At 47.6% G+C, this 17,742-nt stretch overlaps 1 protein-coding gene across 1 annotated transcript in view; it reads left to right on the top strand.

Moving 5' to 3' along the window:
- The first annotated feature begins 14,086 nt into the window (after nt 1-14,086).
- The window catches only part of ASAH2 (N-acylsphingosine amidohydrolase (non-lysosomal ceramidase) 2), a 20,753-nt gene continuing 17,097 nt past the window's right edge, over nt 14,087-17,742 (top strand). Inside the window, exons 1-4 of the mRNA XM_009698097.1 lie at nt 14,087-14,213; nt 16,037-16,116; nt 16,516-16,665; nt 17,245-17,421. Coding sequence (XP_009696399.1) covers nt 14,087-14,213; nt 16,037-16,116; nt 16,516-16,665; nt 17,245-17,421 — 534 coding nt within the window. The remainder of the gene's footprint in view (nt 14,214-16,036; nt 16,117-16,515; nt 16,666-17,244; nt 17,422-17,742) is intronic.

The following is a 17,742-nucleotide window of genomic DNA, read 5'->3' on the forward strand; positions in this document are numbered from 1 at the left end:
AGTAAGAAAGTGACATTTCTGTGAGTACGTGGTGGTAAAAGTGTCATGTATTTCTTTTCTTTTTTGGGGGGGAATGATTTATCTATACTTCTCTGCCCTGTTCCTCAACCTTGGCTAAAAACTTCCTTGAAGGATTGATGGAGTGTTACTTCTGCTGCTTTGCCTCGCTGTTGCTTGGGATGCTAAACAAGAACTTAGCAGCTCTCTTTCTCCCTGAGAGGGAGGGGATTTCTTCACGCCTTGTGCTTCTTGGCAAAACCCTTTGCAACAGCGCTTGCAGAGCTGTCTGCGAATTTTAGGGGTCAGCTCTGCATGCTTTACCTTCAACTCACGGTATTATCTTTGCAACTATGTGGTTGAAACTTGATCTTTTTTTTAAAAAAGCAAACCCACCCTGAGATGATTGCTTGAAAGAATTCACGCTCCCAGATGTAAATGAATGAGTAGATTTTTCAAGACCTGGCATCACGCACATCAAAACCATTGACATAAGTAAATGTATGGATATATGCACATAACATTAAATGGAATCTGCTGAATTCTGCATTGTAGTGTCTGACTTACTGCATGGATCTTGCTAAACATGGTTTCATTTTTTTTTCACAGCAGAACTGTGCTTTGGTCGAGCATGCTAACTTGAGAAATAAGTCTGAGCAAGCAGGGACATGGAGCTTGGCAGTGTGGTGTTGCTCTGGGTGCTGCCTGGTCCGGAGGAGGGGACCAAGGGAGTAGATATGGGACAGAATTGTTGTGCATCAGTGTTAAGTCCAGGCTGGCGCTTGTGCTGCCTTGTTCTTCTCCTGCCCTGTGAGTATCTGCTGGGCAGCACCAGCTTTTTAAGATGGGTGATGGCTTGTGATGACGCTAACGCTGCAGGGATCGGGGCTCATCGTTTAGCATTGAGCTAATCATCGGGGATCCCAGATTTCCCACCGTCGAGCACTTGAGTTGCGTTTCCCCCAAACCACTTGGGTATGGTACATCTACAGTGATATTTTTTGTTCGTTTGGGTTTTTGTTTGGCCTTTGCTTTCTGGAGAAGCGTAGCCAAGGGGTGATGGTGGTCTTCTGGAGACTTTGAATGCCCACACTTGCCTTTTGAACTTTTTATTTCTGGGGTGAGATCCTTGGGCAACTTCCAGGGGCAATCCTGTTCCCAACTAGAGGCTGAACCACCAAGCACATCATCCCCTTGCCCTGGGACACGGGCACATTGTGTGCACCTACCTTGGGTAGTGAAGCTTGTGCTACTTGGGTGCGCGTGGACCTTTACCATTGATGCCCATCAGAAAGGTGAGCACAGCAAACTTGTGCCAGCTTGGAGCAAAGAAGTCAGGAAAAGACCTGAAATCTGATGTTGTGCTGCCTTGCTCGAAGCAACGGAGCTAATGGCTCTTCCCACGTTGTGCCAGTAAAACCGTCTTCTCTTGGCTTGTAGTTGAACATTGAGTTGTTTTGTTTCAGGGCGTCTGTAGGAGGACAGAGAGGAGCCTGGTTTGTGTGTGGAGGGGTAAACCTTGACATGTTGCCCAGGGTGAATTCCAGGAGGCTGACATTTGAATGAGGGATCTCCACCAGAAAAGGCTGGACAAGGCAAGCTTAAGGTGGAGAAGGACCTGGCAATTGTCTGAGTCCTGGACAAATGGAAACCAAGATCATTGTCAGGAAGGTAGACGTTAATGTCACTGAGATCCACCTCAATTTAGCTTTTAGCCCTTCCAGGTGAGGAAAGTTTTAAGACCCTTAAAATACAGCGTCGGGAGGTTTTTGAGGAGCACAAGCCAAGCAAGGGCAATGATCGCTTTGCTTTTCTGTACTCTGAAAAGAGCAGTTAACCCCCATCAACCTCCCCCCTCCTGCTTTTATTCAGAGGGCAGCTCACTGTATCGCCTGTTGGTTTATCCATCTTCTGGAGCCAGGGTATCGGAGTGCTCCCTGAAAAGCCACCACGAGTTCCTGTGTTGGCAACTTTTCCCATCCAATTCAGCAGATATTGACAGCAAATACTTGCCAGAAGGATTTATGGCTTCTTTTTGACCATTTGATAAGGACTCCTTCCGCAGCCAGGCAACCAAAATGGAGTTGAGCCCTTTGCGTCGTGCATCGTGCCGTTCCCACACGTCTCATCTGCAACCTGGCAGGAATACACATCTTCCTCGTAGAACATGAACATCGATTTTCCAGGACTGGTGCATCTTCCTGATGTCATTTCTGCCACCAATTATCTGTGTGCGCTGTAGGATTGGCAGGGAATGCTGGTGAGCACCAGGATTCGGGTACCACACCCTCTGCACATCCATTCCACAGCCTTATTTAAATAAATAAGCACATCTCTTTTTTCCCAGTCTTGTGCCAGAGCTCTTTTTGCACATACTGCTTGACTCTACCTCAGAGCGATGCTTTCCCCATGCTTTCCAGCATCCCAGGTAAGTGCCGCGTCCGTGTGTGTTTGAGCAAAATATCCATCTGGGAATGAGTCTGATAAACGCTGTTTTGGGTGCAAATGAAGATGTTGTCACCAAAGTGTTTGTTTTCCAACAAATGCTTCCAAATGCATCCAGCCACGTCATGATCTTGTTGCAGGTTGGTGAAGGGGGAATGGGTTAGCTTGGGGGAATGTGCTTCAGCCAGGAGATGATGGGCTGAAGCCAAAATTGGCTGTTGTAGGGTTTTTTCTGCTGTCTCCTACGCTCCTAAGCACTGAACGTGCTGCCAGCTTAGACTTAGAAATCTCTTAACCAATTTTGCTCTCGACAGACCTCTGTCAAAACACAGACATCTCCCTTGATCACCCCTCCCTGATGATGGGGATGACCCTCCAGGTAGTGCCAGGGGTCCGGCCGCTTTGGAGTTGGTCCCATCCCCTTTGACACAATGGGGACAACTTACTGCAAGACTTTTCCCGCAGGGTACCTTCACCCCCTGGAAGAGTCAAAGCGATTCATCCGAGCCCCGCTTTTGCCCACATCATGCTTTAATGCGTCTCCCTCCCTGGGCTTTGCAAAGCAGCTTGAGAGCCGGTCCTCTGCTTTGGACCTCTTTATGATGATCTGGGTGACTTTACGCCAACGTACTCCCTAACTCAAATAATAATCGCTTCTACTTGGGCTTCACCGCTGGTTGCTGGCCGCTGCGGCGCATGCCAATCTCAGCATAGTGTTATCGTAACCGCTGATTTTCATTTTCCCTAGAAGGAAGGTATGCTGCCGGACAAGTTATTCGAGCATCCCTTTGTTTCGGGTTCATTTTGGTTCATCTCGGCTTCCTGCAGGCAGAGCAGGTCAGGTGTGATGAGTGTGAGCTGCGAGTTTGAGTGCAGAACAGAGATTTGTATTCGCTACCCGGCAGGGTGGGTTTGGCTCAGGCAGCTCTCTGCCGGGTAAGCGAGCCTCAGCTCTCCCTCCAAGGTGATTTTTTTTTTTTCCTTTTCCATTTTAATATTTTTATAGGCTTAAAAGAAAGTGGGATGGGGAAGGAGCTCAGGACATTATCTGTTTCTCTGCACTGACCGTCTTCCCCTTGGCTAGAAGATGCAGCTCTGTACCTTCCAGCAGTGAGAGATACTCTGGTTTGTTACTCTTTAGCCCTCCGTTGTACTTCGATGCATTGCCTGCGTTTCGACAGAGTGATTGAAACCTATCTTCCCATTTCATCTGGCTCTCAGATTACTTGTTTGTTTGTTTGTTAAATCCACAATTACCTTTTTGGCAGAGATTTTGATACTTGCTTCGGTGCCCTGCTTGTCCTTCGGTTTGTGTTGCTGTCCAGGGAAATGAAAATGTGGCACTTTTCTATGTCCGTTTGTTTCTAACCCCTGTTCATCCCATGGAAGGGGTGACCTGCCCATGCCTTGTCATGCAACCTCTTCATGATGTCATTCCGCATTTTAGCTCATGGGAAACATTGGCCTGGCTAGCGGGGCTGTAAGGGGGATGCTTCAGTTTTGAAAGCAGTAACATTACGTACGAGACAAGGAATGTGTGTTTGGCCTTTTGCTGCTGCTTCAAATGATTGATGGCAAAATAGTTTCCATTTGTGGTCAAGCTTTAACCCATTTGCATTTAATCTGTGGTTACATTTAAGGCACATGATCTGGGGAATTTTTGGATGTTCCCATGTCTGAACATCAATTGAGTATTGGACAGCAGCAAAAAATAGCCAGGACTTGGTTGTCCAGAAGGGCGGGAAGGTCCTCGCTTATGCTGTATCCCAGGACGACATTTCGATAATGTTTGGTAGATATCCCTTCAGTTCAGCTATCACTCAGTGATCTGTGTGTGACTTTTGAGTTTGGAAACCGTAACTGTTCCAGTTTTGCTACCTTTGCAAAAGTCCTTCTCCCCCTTCAACCTGCCCTTTCTAAACTTTTCGTGCGTGTTCCCAGCTATGTCATCCAGCAGGAAAGTCACCGTTTACCACCACAAATAGGTCTGATCCCATTACCAGGAGCACCTTTCAGCTACGCCATGGACCTGTGATGTTTCCACGGCACGGCGTGCTGTCTCCCGATAAGCTGCAAGTACCCGAACGCTGCGTCCCGCAGAGCTGGGTGTCTGTCCTGGAAAACATCTTCACCCCCCCAACCAACTATTTAGCACTGACATGGAGTGCTGTCTCCCGATAAGCTGCAAGTACCTGAACGCTGCATCCCGCAGAGCTGTTGGTGTCTGTCCTGGAAAACTTCTTCACCCCCCCAACCAACTATTTAGCACATGTGCAAGGACAGGTGTTTGAGGCCCCAGGTAGCCCAGTGCTGGAACTGCAGCAGGTTTTTGTTGTGCAGCTCTTCATGGGCCTCCTCTTCTGGTTTTCTGTCCCTTTGGCATCACTTTTGTCCTCCTTTTGCTTCCCCATTGAAGTTTTAGGTTTCACCTGTATCCACAGAAAGGGGTCCTGAGCTTAAGTGATGTATTTCACAGAATCACAGAATCGGTTTGGTTGGAAGAGCCCTCTGGGATCATCGAGGCCAACCTTTACCCTAACACCACCGTGTCAGCTACAGCTAGGCCATGGCACTGAGTGCCACTTCCAGTCTTTTCTTAAACCCCTCCAGGGTTGGTGACTCTACCACCTCCCTGGGCAGCCCATTCCAATGCCTAATGACCCTTTCTGTGAAGAAATGCCTCCTCATTTCTAGCCTGAACTTCCAGGCGCAGTTTCAGACGATGCCCTCTTGGTCTCTTCTCCCAGGTAATTCATGACAGGATGACCCCCACGTTGCTACCCCCTCCTTTCAGGTGGTTGTAGAGAGCGATCAGGTCTCCCCTCAGCCTCCTCTTCTCCAGGCTAAACACCCCCAGCTCCCTCAGCCGCTCCCCATCAGACTTGTACTCCAGACCCTTCACCACCTTCGTTGCCCTTCTCTGGACTCGCTCCAGCACCTCAAGGTTTTTCTGGTAGTGAGGGGCCCAGAACTGAACACAGGACTCGAGGTGCAGCCTCACCAGTGCCCAGTACAGGGTACCAGGACGGTCACTGCCCTGGTCCTGCTGGCCACACTATTGCTGATACAAGCCAGGATGTTGTTGGCCTTCTTAGCCACCTGGGCACACTGCTGGCTCATGTTCAGCTGGCTGTCAATTTAGAGCTGGCTTTAGCTGTGTTTCCTTGTGTCACTCAAGCCCAAGCTCAGACAGCTCCTGTGAGCAGGCGAGAGGCATGTCCATAGCCGAAGCTCCTGTTGAACCCAATGGGACGAGCTCTCCCAGCTCAGGAGTGGCAGATTTGACTTTACCAGAAGAGCTAGAGGTTTCACAAAGTGATTGAAGGCAGCTTCACTAATACCTACCTGGACTGGCAATCTGTCCACCATGCTCAAGTTTTCCAAAAAAATACTTGAGGAGCTTTAAGCCCAGCTCAGATCTTGGTGAAACACCTGGATTGCTGCTTTGACCACAGGAGGTGGAAGATGCTCCAGAAGGAAATCACTGCATGTCCCAAGTGTTGGGCAACCAACTAGAGAGCTCGAGAGAGGTCTTGTGCTACCGCTTGGTGCTTCTGGGTCAGTCTATATGCCAGCCTGGTCATGGGACTGTACTTGAGCATGGCCATCGTGTCCATGACTTCAGCCCTTCGCCCAACGGAGCTACTTGCTGCTGCTAGGAGCAGGCGTGTGAGCATTTTGACCAGGAAAGATGGGGAAGAAAATCCACGTGGTGCTGCCTAGATCATTCCCCCGGTGTGTTCTCGCCAAAGCCTGAGCAACCTTTTGCTGACAGCTCTGTGCAGAAACATTATCTCCTGCCATCAGGATCCTCCTGCGTCCGTGTAAAAAGGACTTTGGCCATTCTTTATTAAATAAGCAACATCATCTAAGAGGGCTTATGATTGCCTTCCCCTCCTCATGTCCAGGATCCCAGGCTTTGGTGAACACCTTGGGTCTGTACAAGCATCATAACCGTATTGAGATGATTGTTTCAATTTTCTGCTCAGGAACTGGCCATGGTTTTGCAAATAGGCTTGAATCAAGATTTCCGTTCTCCAAGTGAAGAGGCTTGTGGCATGCCTGACCTCAGTGGAGAATTGCTTACTGCTATGGGGTATCTACAGTGGCTTCCCAGGGAAAAAAAAAAAGATTTGCCCTCCAAAAAAACCGCAGGGTTGATGCAGCCAGTTTCAGTGGCTGTAGAAATCCAGCCAGACTTTCTGTTTTCGTAGATGGCAGCACAAAATGTTCCAGAGTAATAAAGAAAAGCCTGGGCAACACAGCACTTCTTTTTGTTTCTTTTTTAAAGAAATATCAGTCTCTTCATTACCCATCCACCCTTTTGATGTTCCCCAGCAGAGGCAAACAAAAATGCAGCCAGATTACGCAACAGATCTGTCCTCTTCCCAGCTCTGTGTACGCAGAGAGTTACACCAGCTGGTGGGTCTCTTCTGGACTCCTTTTTTTTAATGAGTTTAATTAACAGAAAGGCAGCAGAATTGGTGTGAATCTCCAGGAGGGCCTTTTGAAGACCTTCAAGACCCCCACACCTTGTCCAGCAGACAGAAGCGTACAAGGCAGCTGTGTTTTGCAAGCACAAAACAGCGAGTGCTTCACCTCAAACATGGGGCCCGACTTGCTGGTAGAAAACAAAGTTGTAATTATAATGCAAATGAGCGTGTCTTTTGGCTTTGGGCCATTCATGCTGAGATGTCGCTGGCCTGTTAACCAAAACTCAGTCAGGCATGGAAAAATGGGACGGTCGAGTTGCTGTACCAGTGACAACGAGCACGTCAGAAAAGAAGAGATCCTTTAGAGAAGGGTTTTGTTCTCCTGCCTCGACAAAGACGGTCGTTCCTTTAATCCTCACCACTTAAAGCATTACTTTTATTTACTGTTTTTAACAGATGAAGTTTTTTCTGCTTGTTTGCCTTAGGTAGGACATGGCGAACGCAGCCCTATTCCTGGTGGGGACAAATTGCCTCCTGTTGCGATTGCATCCTGCGTTCCTGGCTGGGTCCTGGAAACCTCACGCGCATCGGTGGATTAGCCGAAAACGATCGTTGCGAGGAGCATTGCAGCTTTGGATGAACATCTACCATGTGCAGAGGAAGCCGCTCAGCCTCCATTTGGAAGAAGCTCAGACAAGAGCAAGTATTAAAGCTGGAACAAATTGTGCTGTGAGACCACGTAAAGGACCATGAAAATGAGAGGGGAGGAAGAGAAAACCAGCCCGACATGTGGCAGTTTCCCCTGAGCGGAGTGGGCAGCAGCGAAGCACCGCTGAGAGAGGGTTACGTCCTTCCCCTTCTTGGTCTGTGGGAAAGCCGGTGTGGTGGTGCGGCCGCTCTGAGATCCCAGGGTAAGACCCCGTTGTGCTGTTTTCTTGGTTACAAGTGCAGTAGCCTGGGGTGTCAGGCATTCCCTGGCCACACTTGGGCCATCTTCTGCCTGAATTGTCTACCAGAATGACTCAACGAATTGTGGCTGAAATGAGAAATACCGACCGAAGTCAATCATCTCGACATACTGCAAATAGCGATCCAAAGTGAGACCCTTTGAGCTCTCCCAGACTGCAGTGGGCTGTGTGACCCAGCATCTCCCCCTGAGCTGGGACGTCTCTCAGGGTGGATGTCACGAGGATTAAAAAATTGCCCATTGACGATTTCGCGAGGACTGAAAGGCCTGATTTGGTGAGGTTCATCAACCATCCGTTGATTTAAAATGCCGGCATATAAAAGTGAGTAATTCATGAAACTCACAAGAAGGGAAATTTTAATCATAGCTTAACCTCTTGTGTGTGTGTGTGCAATTTGATTCAGAACTGTTTGTCTGTCTGTGTGTGATTTGATTTAAACTTTGTCTGTGTGTGCAACCCTACTGGAAGTTTTGGGTGATCTTTAACTAAGTCGCTATTTTGATTGTAACAAATTCCATTGAATCTCTCTGTTAAACTGGCTGATGTTTAAGTGCTGTTAGGAATTATACAACCTAATCGTGTGCAAAAATATTACTAAATCCTAAATTGCCGCTAAACCGAAAGATCATATTTGCGACAGTGATATATAGAATTGACTGTGTATGTATAATCCTTTAGACATAAACCGGTGACCAAGTCTGGGATTAAGGCTGGATCCAGCCACACGTAAACTCCCCTCTGAGGAGTTTAGAATGCAAGGGCGTCCTTTCTGAACGTCATGACTCAATGGGAGAGTCTTCTTGTCAGGTTGGTCTGACCCTGACCTCTGTGCAGTAAATAATCGGGTGTACCTTGCCGTCAAATCTTGTTAAACCACTGTCGCGTTTCCTATCAAACTTTGTTAAATCACTATTTTAAACATATTGCCGTTTCTCTCTTACAAGTGAAAAGCGTCACTCCATCCACGACGGCCAGTGCTGTGATAAATTCAGGGTTAAAATGAGGATTGAGAGAAGAGGAAGGAAAGCAAAGGGTCAGAACAGACGAATAAGTACTCTGTTTATTTAGTTTCCTCTGTGACCTGCTTAAATTTGAATTTTCCGTGGGAAGAGCACCTGGAAGGCCAAGAGCAGGTGGGGAGTCTCCTCGGTGTCCCACAAGTACCTTCCCTCTGTGACTCTTTGGCCATTTTCCCCATCACCTTTCCTGTATGCCAGCGTTGGAAGGCCAGGATGGAGGGATTCAGTTTCAGAAGGTTCATGGAGAAGATCGTGGTCTCCTATGCATTTTTAAGGGAAGAGCTTAGTTTTCTATGGTGCCAGCTTTGATGGCTTGCACAAAGCGAGCTCTCTGAGAGAGCAGGAAATGCTGGTTTTGTACAGGCTGGTTTTAAAACGAAATGTGGATGTTGAAGGAAAGGGTCAGTTCTCTGAAATTATCTGGTCTTGCTCTGGAGGGTTGAGAAACTAAAAAATGAGGAGCGGAAAGGGAACCAAATGCTTCATCGGTTTACATTTTAAAGCAAATTTGCTTAATTTTTTTTTTTTTCTAAAGGATTATATATAGAGGTGGTTTGAATCCTCTTTCTTAATGATTTGGAAGCACGACCTTCACTGTACATTTGCAAATCTATGTTCACTGGGTTCCTCTTCTCAGCTTTGCCTTATTGCTTCAGTGGATCCATTAATCATGAGTGGCTTTAGAAGTTTTTCTTTTCTATTTTTTTTTCTTCTCTAATTTTCTAATAATTTTAACTTTCCAAACATATGAAATGCTTTTAAGAAAGGAAAAGTGGTGTTATTTTATCCTCTGAGATCTCTTAACATGGTTTACCTACAAAGTTGTTCCAAACCCGTGCTATTTAATCACACTGAGTGACCGGATCCACAATCTCCTGAATGCTCCTTGTCAAATATTTTCAAGTAATTAGAACCTGGTAGCTGGTCTCATATGAGAAATCAAGAGCATCCGTCAGGAGAAGTCAAGACCAGCTGGGCGTTTCCATGAGTCGGTTGGGTGGTGACGTCAAACCAAGTAGGTTTGTGAGGGCTTTGCTGGCTTTGCGCTATGTTGAGAATGAAAATCCTGTGCTGTTTGCAGTTATTGGATGTGTCTGGGAAGGGTACAAACTGGTATCGTGTGACAGCAGTGATGGGTGGAAGACATTTTTCAGTAGGATAAATATTGTAAATAAAATATAACTTTCTTTAGTCTCATTTAGCATGAAATGAGAAGGGGAAGAAGTTGGAGCGCTCTTGGTCTTGGGAAAGAGGATGATCTGTGGGAAACCTTTCATCTTATGAGAAGGTAACTTGACACGTTATGATGTGGTACGAGCCTGGGCTGATGTGTAGGGCCAGGCTGTCCAGGCATTGCCAGACAAGGACCTCACAAAGGAAATAATTTTCCTGGGTCTGCATGCATTTGACATGTACGCCTGCTTTTAAGTCCCACGTTTTCTCCCACCCCCAACACAGAGCATAATTTCAGAGCCGTTCTGACCCCTCCAACCATGACTACTGTTGCTTCCCAGGCTCTGGTTATCTTCCAGCCTGGATCTGCAGAGTTACTGATCTCAACCATGGGTGGTTAATGAGCAGGTTCATGAGCATCCTGCCCCTAACAGGACAGCCTTTGCGGGGGGGTGGAGTGGGGTGGTATTTTTCAGGCTAGGTGCTCCAGTGTGGCTGCTTTGGGATAAGCATCCTGCCTCCAGTGGGACCACAGTCCTTCCTCATGGTGGTCATGCTGGTGACCTGTCTGATGTGGTAAACATGAGGTGCAGAAACCCGTGGGGAGAGTTTCTTCTGAGAAGTGCTGGAAACATGTCCAGGACTTCTCTTATGAGCCAATTTGTCGTCGTTTCTCACTAGATTGACAGTGGCTCTGCAGTGCTCCGGGGGTACCTGTTCTACTGCTATGCGATGACCTCTGTGTGCTCAATAAACACTTTCCTGGCCACCATCTTGGCAATTCACCTTCTCTGGAGGCGCTGGGTTGCATTTCCACAGGCAGAAAGGAGTTCAGAGGGATTTACCAAGCCCTTAGCACTTCAGCTGAGGTCTTTTTGCTGTCCAGAATGTCCCTTTTCTGTACTGAAAATCTTGCTGCATGTATAGTCCTGAGCCGGGGTGGGTGAACATGGTTATGCCACCTGGGGAAAATGGGGAGCTGTGGGTTCCCATAATTTCACTGAGCCGTCTTTTTAAAAGGAAAACATTTAAGGTGTTCCCCCAAACATGTTTTGAGCTACTATCAAACTTTCTTTTCCTCCTTCACCCCCAGCAACAGCTGGGTTGTCCTTCCTGGAGTGGTAGAGCTACAGTGAGGTCTTTTCCTTGATTCTTTGCATTTCGTGGGGTGAGATTGGCAGGACACGCCAACACTATACCAGCTCCTTAAAACTCAATTTCTCAAGTTTTCAGGATGATCTAGCAAATATACCACCTTCAGGAAGAGCTCTTGCTCTTCCTGCCAATGCACAACCTCTTCCTGGCTCATCTCTATCCCAGGACCTTTCCCCTGACAGCAGAGTGATTGACTGCGCATGGTTTCGTCAAACGAGGCTCTTCGGTTACCTCCAAAGCCGATACACAATTTGGGGTAACCTTGCAACCCAAAGCGGTGTATTCCCAGCAGCACAGATGAGGCCAGGGATATAGGTCAACCCACATGGCAAAGCAGGTTGTTTCTTAGATGGCAGAGGCAAGCACGTTCCTTCAGTATTGCAGCGAGGAGATAACGTATCAGTAAACCTTACTTCTCCCCACCAGCCAGTCCAAAAATCACCGAGTCAAACAACGGCAATACTAAACGTGACCTTGAAGTGTTGACTCAGGCTGCATCTGCTCGGCGCTAGCTGGAATATTAACCCTGGGATTAGGGTGCACGAAAGAAACAGTGATAAAAGAGGAAACCTGAACCTCCTGAGATGTTTGTCTGTCAGAAGCTGAGCGGGAGGGAGAATGTCGGCGGTGGTCCCAGCCTTAAATTCCCACCGAAACGCATGGGTGCCGGGGGAAGCAAAGGGGTGTTGCTAGTGGGGTCTTTCATCCCCCCTGCCAGCAAGGGCAAGAAGCCGCTCTCTGAGGGATGTGATGGGTCCCGTCATGTTCGGGAAGAGCAAACTGTTAAAACCCTTCAGATAAAGCATACTTTAGCAGCTGGTGAATTTATGCATGTCGCAATCTACCTGGGACTCAAAAGGAAAAACAGATGGAAAAAGATGGGTTTTAATAAATAAAATTTGTAACAAGTAAAAATACATGAAGACAATGTATTTTACACTTAAAATACAATCCTGTATTCAAGTTCTTCTTCTAGTAGCATTTGGAAACCCTGGGAACTAATCTGTGGGGATTAGGAGTGATGGCCAGATGGGAAGCAGCAGCCATCCCACAGGCTGGTCAAGCTGTGATGAAGCAAAGAGGAGGGAAAAACTCCTATTCCTGGATGCCTCTTGCACCAGAACTGATCAGTGCAACCCCAGAAAGGTTATTTTAGAGAGGTAGGTGCCATTTGTAACTTTAAATAAATGCAGTGGGAAAAAAAACCCTGTCATCTCCTTGTGCGGTAAAAATTATTGATTGATTTCTTCTTATCTTGTGCAGCGCTTGACTCACAGGGCTATAACAGCAATAATTTTCTAGCTGAACTTTTCAGTCTTGAGCTGGGAGACATTCCTCTAGACGCTGGGACACACGAGGGATCTCAGGTAAGTTTGCGTGAGATTTCCCTGGGGTTTCGTAGGACTAATGTTTGCTTCTTTTAGTATTACATCAGCAGTTTAATCAGTTGGAAAAAGAAAACTATATTTGCGTGTCGTGCAGATGTGTTTGAGGCTGGTGCTGCGATATCGATCGTCTGGAGAGGTTGCGGTGTTGTGCAGCCGGCTGACGAAGCCCTGCTTGGAGAGTAAAAGGGGGAGGAAGGAAACCCATAATATTAGATTTGTTGCCACTCAAAAATTTGCTAGGTGAAATTCGGCGATGATCATGACTGCTGTAGCTTACCATGGCAAAACAAGCCGGTAAGAAAGGTCACCTGTAGCAAGTCTGGGTGACCACTTGGCGCTATGGCAATGTTTCTCGTGTCCATCCTTCCCCATCTCCACTCCTACGGCAGTCGGGCCCCAGCAAAGGCCAAAGCCGCAGCTGCAGCAGGCTGCCTGGGGCCACATCCAGGCCAGTCGGGGGCATTCCCAAGGATGAAGACCCCCCACCACTCTAAACAAGGAACCAGTCCTTTGGGGCAGATAGATGGTTCAGTCAGAGGCAGAGAAGTGGGATCTGCAGTAAGTTTTATCTACTAAGACATCTAAAGACACTTGGAAACTTCCAAAGCTATTTTTAAGGCTTATTTCTATGTTGTACAGATGCTTACAGGAAGGGCAAAAGGCACGTCTTCGCTACAGGTGCCACTTCCCACTGGGCAAGACCAAAGCCCTAGATGCGAATCTCAGGTGCCAGAGCAGGACAAATCAGAAGTCACCAGAGCTTTTATCAGAGGGGGAAATAGCGTATTTTCCCATAGTCGTATTTTGAATAATTTTTCTTGTTGATCTTTAACCCAAAATAAAGCTCTGTCCAAGGAGGAACAATATTCGAAAAGCAAACCCAAAGAGCTCTGCATATGATGAAGAAAGCCGGTGTCTATACATAGGGGTTTTTTCTTGGAAAGCTGTCACAACCGCTACTTTTTCTAGCCAGGAGAGAACCGCATTTGGATATGCGATGGGGGTGTGCTTTTCTCGCATCGAGTTTCCTAAATTGACCTTTATTACGATGACCAAATTGTTTTCTGATGTGCTCTGGGCGCACAAGCAGCAAAAAAGCTGTGAGGCATCAGGCTGCAGCGTCTCCCTCGGCAGCTCAGTGAACGTAGTATCTGGTGGAAGACCGTGGGGTTTATTTAAAAGATTTCTTCAAAAGAGTAAGCAAAGTGTCCCAGGAAATGCAGGATCAGTAATTCAGCGGCTCACCTTGTCCTATCAGGCATCATGATGGGGAGTGATCACCGCTCGCAGGAGATATATTTTTGCTGTCTTAAGCAGATTGAAGAATGAATCTCCACTTCCCATCCTTATCGCTGCTGGTGCCTGCTCTGACACTGGGACGGGGGACACAAACCATCATCAGCTCTTTCAGGGTGTGATGTGCTGCTCTGGGTGGGATGTGCCCGACACTGGGGCTGTCCCCGCTGCCTTCCCCATGGGCTCCTTTCTGCTTTCACAGTGCCCCCACCATGTGTGGGAAGAGGTCCAAGTGCTCCTTCTCGCGCCTGGAGGTGTTCCTCATCGTTTGCCTGGTGTTGATGATAGCGGTGACCGTGGTGCTCCTCGTCCTCCACTTTCTCACCAAGGACAGCAATGGCAAGTTGAGCTATTTCAGTTGCACCGTCGCACCCTGCTCGAGTGTGTGTCCAGTACAATAATTTAAATTCAAGAGATACAGGTAGAGGGTCACTGGGCCACTGCTGAGCCTTCATAATCTTCTCTGCGCGTGGTCCTTTCGCACAGCCACGGCATTATGCTCTTGTTGGCCTCTGTGGCTGGAGCACGGTGGTCAAACCCAACGCGAGCCCCTCTCCGGGCATGGATGCACAGCCTCGGGGCTGGTGGGCGAGGTTGGCTGTAGGGATCCAAACAACCTCCCTTCCCTCTCTCTGCCTGTCGGAGGGGGTCCCGAGAGCCCCTCCCTCCCGGCACCACACCAAGGGGCTTCACAGCTGTTGCAATCCCATCACAGCCCATTTATGCCTCCAACCCCACCACCAGGCATGGGGCAGGTGGGTGTTGGGAGCCGCCCAAAGTTAACTCTCAATGCACTTCTAATGTACCCCATGCTTGTCCTCTGGAAAGACAAAATCTTAGGAGGAAAGAAAAAATTTTGAAGCTTTAGGTATTTCCATGTGACAGGAGGCCTTTCCCAGAGCCGGGGATCTCCCCTGCCCTGGATGGGGCATCACCCGACATGTCAGCAATGGGACCTTCCAATTTCTAGATTTTGATCTCAAATTGGATGTAGTTCACACTTGCTTCATGTTTTAAGGTTGTAACACGTAAGAGTTTTGCAGAAGCGATTCCTGTCTGTGTTGTAGCTCTTGGAGGAGGAGGAGGTGGAGGAACAGTGGTTTTAATAGGTAGCCCTGTTCACCTATGCCATTTTAAATGGGAGAAATGCCCTGTGGTCAGTCTGTTGCCAGTGTGAGTGTTTCACTTCTCCTCTATTTTAAGTGACAGCCAGACTGGGAAGACTGAGCGTCCACTTGTCCCACTGCCCTGCCCCAGCGGCTGGCTGGGGAAGACTATGAGAACAGATCAAGCACATAGAAATATTTTCCCACAGTGTTATCTCAGCCTCCAGTGATTTGTGGCTCTGGGATTCCCTGAGATGCAAATAATTTTTTTTTTTTTATTTTTTTTTTATTTATTTACTAGCTCTCAATGGCTTTTCTTCCATGAGTGTGCCCAGGCGCTTCGTCCATCCTTAGAAGGACTTCTGCACCTTCATGATGGCCGGGATGAGACTCGATCTCCTTCGGGAGTCTTTTTCCTCACCGCTTGCCTGGAGGTCACTGCCCAGAGCTGCTTTTTCCTTCTTTAAGCTTCTTCTGGCTCTGCTGTGATTTTTTTGAGACCAGGGCACCAGTGCTGGACACGGCATGCGTTGAAGGCACCATGGCGACATAAGGATGTGCCCTTCTTTTTTCTCTAGTCCTTTCCTGGTAGCTCCTGACATCCAGTGTCCTTTTTCTCACTGCTGCCGAGTTGAATTCTTTGTGTAAAAGTAGCTCATACACCCTCAGATCTGTTTCCTGCATGGTAGTGGTGGGCTTGAAGAGCTTAATCGTCAAAGCTAGGTTTGTTTCCCCCTCGCTGTGAATCACAACACATTTTACACAGTCCAGTGACCCCGTCTTGTGAGCTGCCTCTGCAGTTCTTCATGCCTGGTCCACTCTTTACCACCCCAAATGTCTCAACAGCCTCAGCACACTTTGACCACGCTGACGGCCCATTGGAAACCCAAGCAGACAGCATCAGCTGGATCCTCTTGTCCACGGGCCTACTGAGTCCTCTAGGGATGTCAAGCAGGTTTCAGGCATGCAAACTCTTTAAAAAGGCTGGGTTGCCTCTTCTGTCCCCAATTCTACTTGCTCATGTGTCCACTAATCTACTATTTATTCTTATTATAGATTCCAGCAAAGTAATAGCAAACTACTTACTGGGCGTAGGTCGAGCTGACTGCACTGGACCTGTGGCAGAAATTCCTCTTGTAAGTTGGGGGAAACGAACACGGCGAAGTACTGATTTTCTTAATCTCTGAGTACTTTTTGCAGGACTTCTGGTTTAGAGGCTCTGCCTTGCCAAATGGTTGTCATCTTCAAACATTAGGTGAAATTTCTTTGAGGCTTTGAGCAACTTGGTCTGTTGGAAGGTGTCCCTGCCCATGGCAAGGGGGGTTGGAACGAGGTGGTCTTTAAGGTCACTTCCAACCAAAACCATTCTATGATTCAATGATTCTTGCAATCACAAGGCAAGATAGTTGGAGCTCTGAGTGTTCGTGTTCAATGTCTTCTGACGCTCTGGCAAATGTACTTAGAAAAACACATGCAAATGAATATATCGCTCAATATTTTGGCTGCATGGGCTTGATGGAGCTCTTCCCTTCCAGATGGGATATGCCAAAGCAGACCAGGTGGGCGGTGGGCTTCTCACGCGTCTCTACAGCCGAGCCTTCATCGTGGCAGACCTTGATGACTCCAAGCGAGTAGTGTTTGTCAGCGCCGACATAGGAATGGTGTCTCAGAGACTAAGGCTGGAGGTACGTGGCTGGAAATGAATGATTAGCACAGTTTGGGTTGTTGCTGGTATTAGCATTAAGGCTGTAGTCATTGCTAAATAATATTGAGCACAGCAGCACATTGGCTGTTTGCTTTAGGGTCTCCTTGCAGCACAATCCTGGAGACACATCATGTCTCGGCTGAAGAGGAGCTTTTGATTCCTCAGCAAATGAAGCTGGACTTTGACCATGCTTTTCTTAGTGGAAAAATTATCACGAATACATTCAAATCACAAATACATTATTACGGTGCGTGTGTAATGCTGGGTCTCCAGCACCACAGAGGAGGGAGGGAGATGCCAGAGAACTGGGGCCTCCTCGGATGATCTGGGCTTCTCTGCAAGTTGGCCGAAGAGGTCTTCGCTTACCAAATTTTTTTATTCTGAGGCTTTTGCCAAGTCAACAGCTATAACTTGTTGTGACACCAGTATGAAAGTATCAGGCAGAAATAGAAGAGCAAGAAGGAAGATGAATGGTTGCGTTTTTTGCAAGGGCTGATATTAATCTCCATAGCCTTTGGGCGTGAAAAAGGGTTTTTTAGGACTGTGTCCTTCCTTTTAGGTGCTCAAGAAACTGGAAAGCAAGTACGGCGAGCTGTACCGACAGGACAACGTTATCCTCAGCGGCACCCACACGCACTCAGGGCCTGGTGGCTACTTCCAGTACACCCTCTTCTGGATCACTAGCAAAGGGCTAATCAGACCATCCCTCGACGCTATCGTGAATGGCATCGTAAAGGTCGGTGTCATCCAGTCTGTTGACGTGAGAGCCCATAAACGCAGAAAAGGTGGGGGGAGATGTGTTTGTGACTAACAGAGCTCTTACTGTGATGTTTGTGGTAGCACCTCCAAATGACACAGTCTTAAAACACACTTGGAGGTGGTTTATGTTTACCAGTAAAATCAGATCAAAAAACAGAAGCCTTGAAATCTTTCTTTAGAAAGAGACAGTTGTAGGTAGTTTCAAAATACTATCATAATTTTCTAGAATTTTAGACTACTTTTAAGAAAAAAAAATAAGTGCCCAAATTCCCAAGAAAGGGCTGGGGACAGGCAGGGA

The sequence above is a fragment of the Cariama cristata genome, unplaced genomic scaffold (assembly GCF_000690535.1).
Source record: "Cariama cristata isolate BGI_N322 unplaced genomic scaffold, ASM69053v1 scaffold4204, whole genome shotgun sequence".
NCBI classification, from domain to species: Eukaryota; Metazoa; Chordata; class Aves; order Cariamiformes; family Cariamidae; genus Cariama; species Cariama cristata.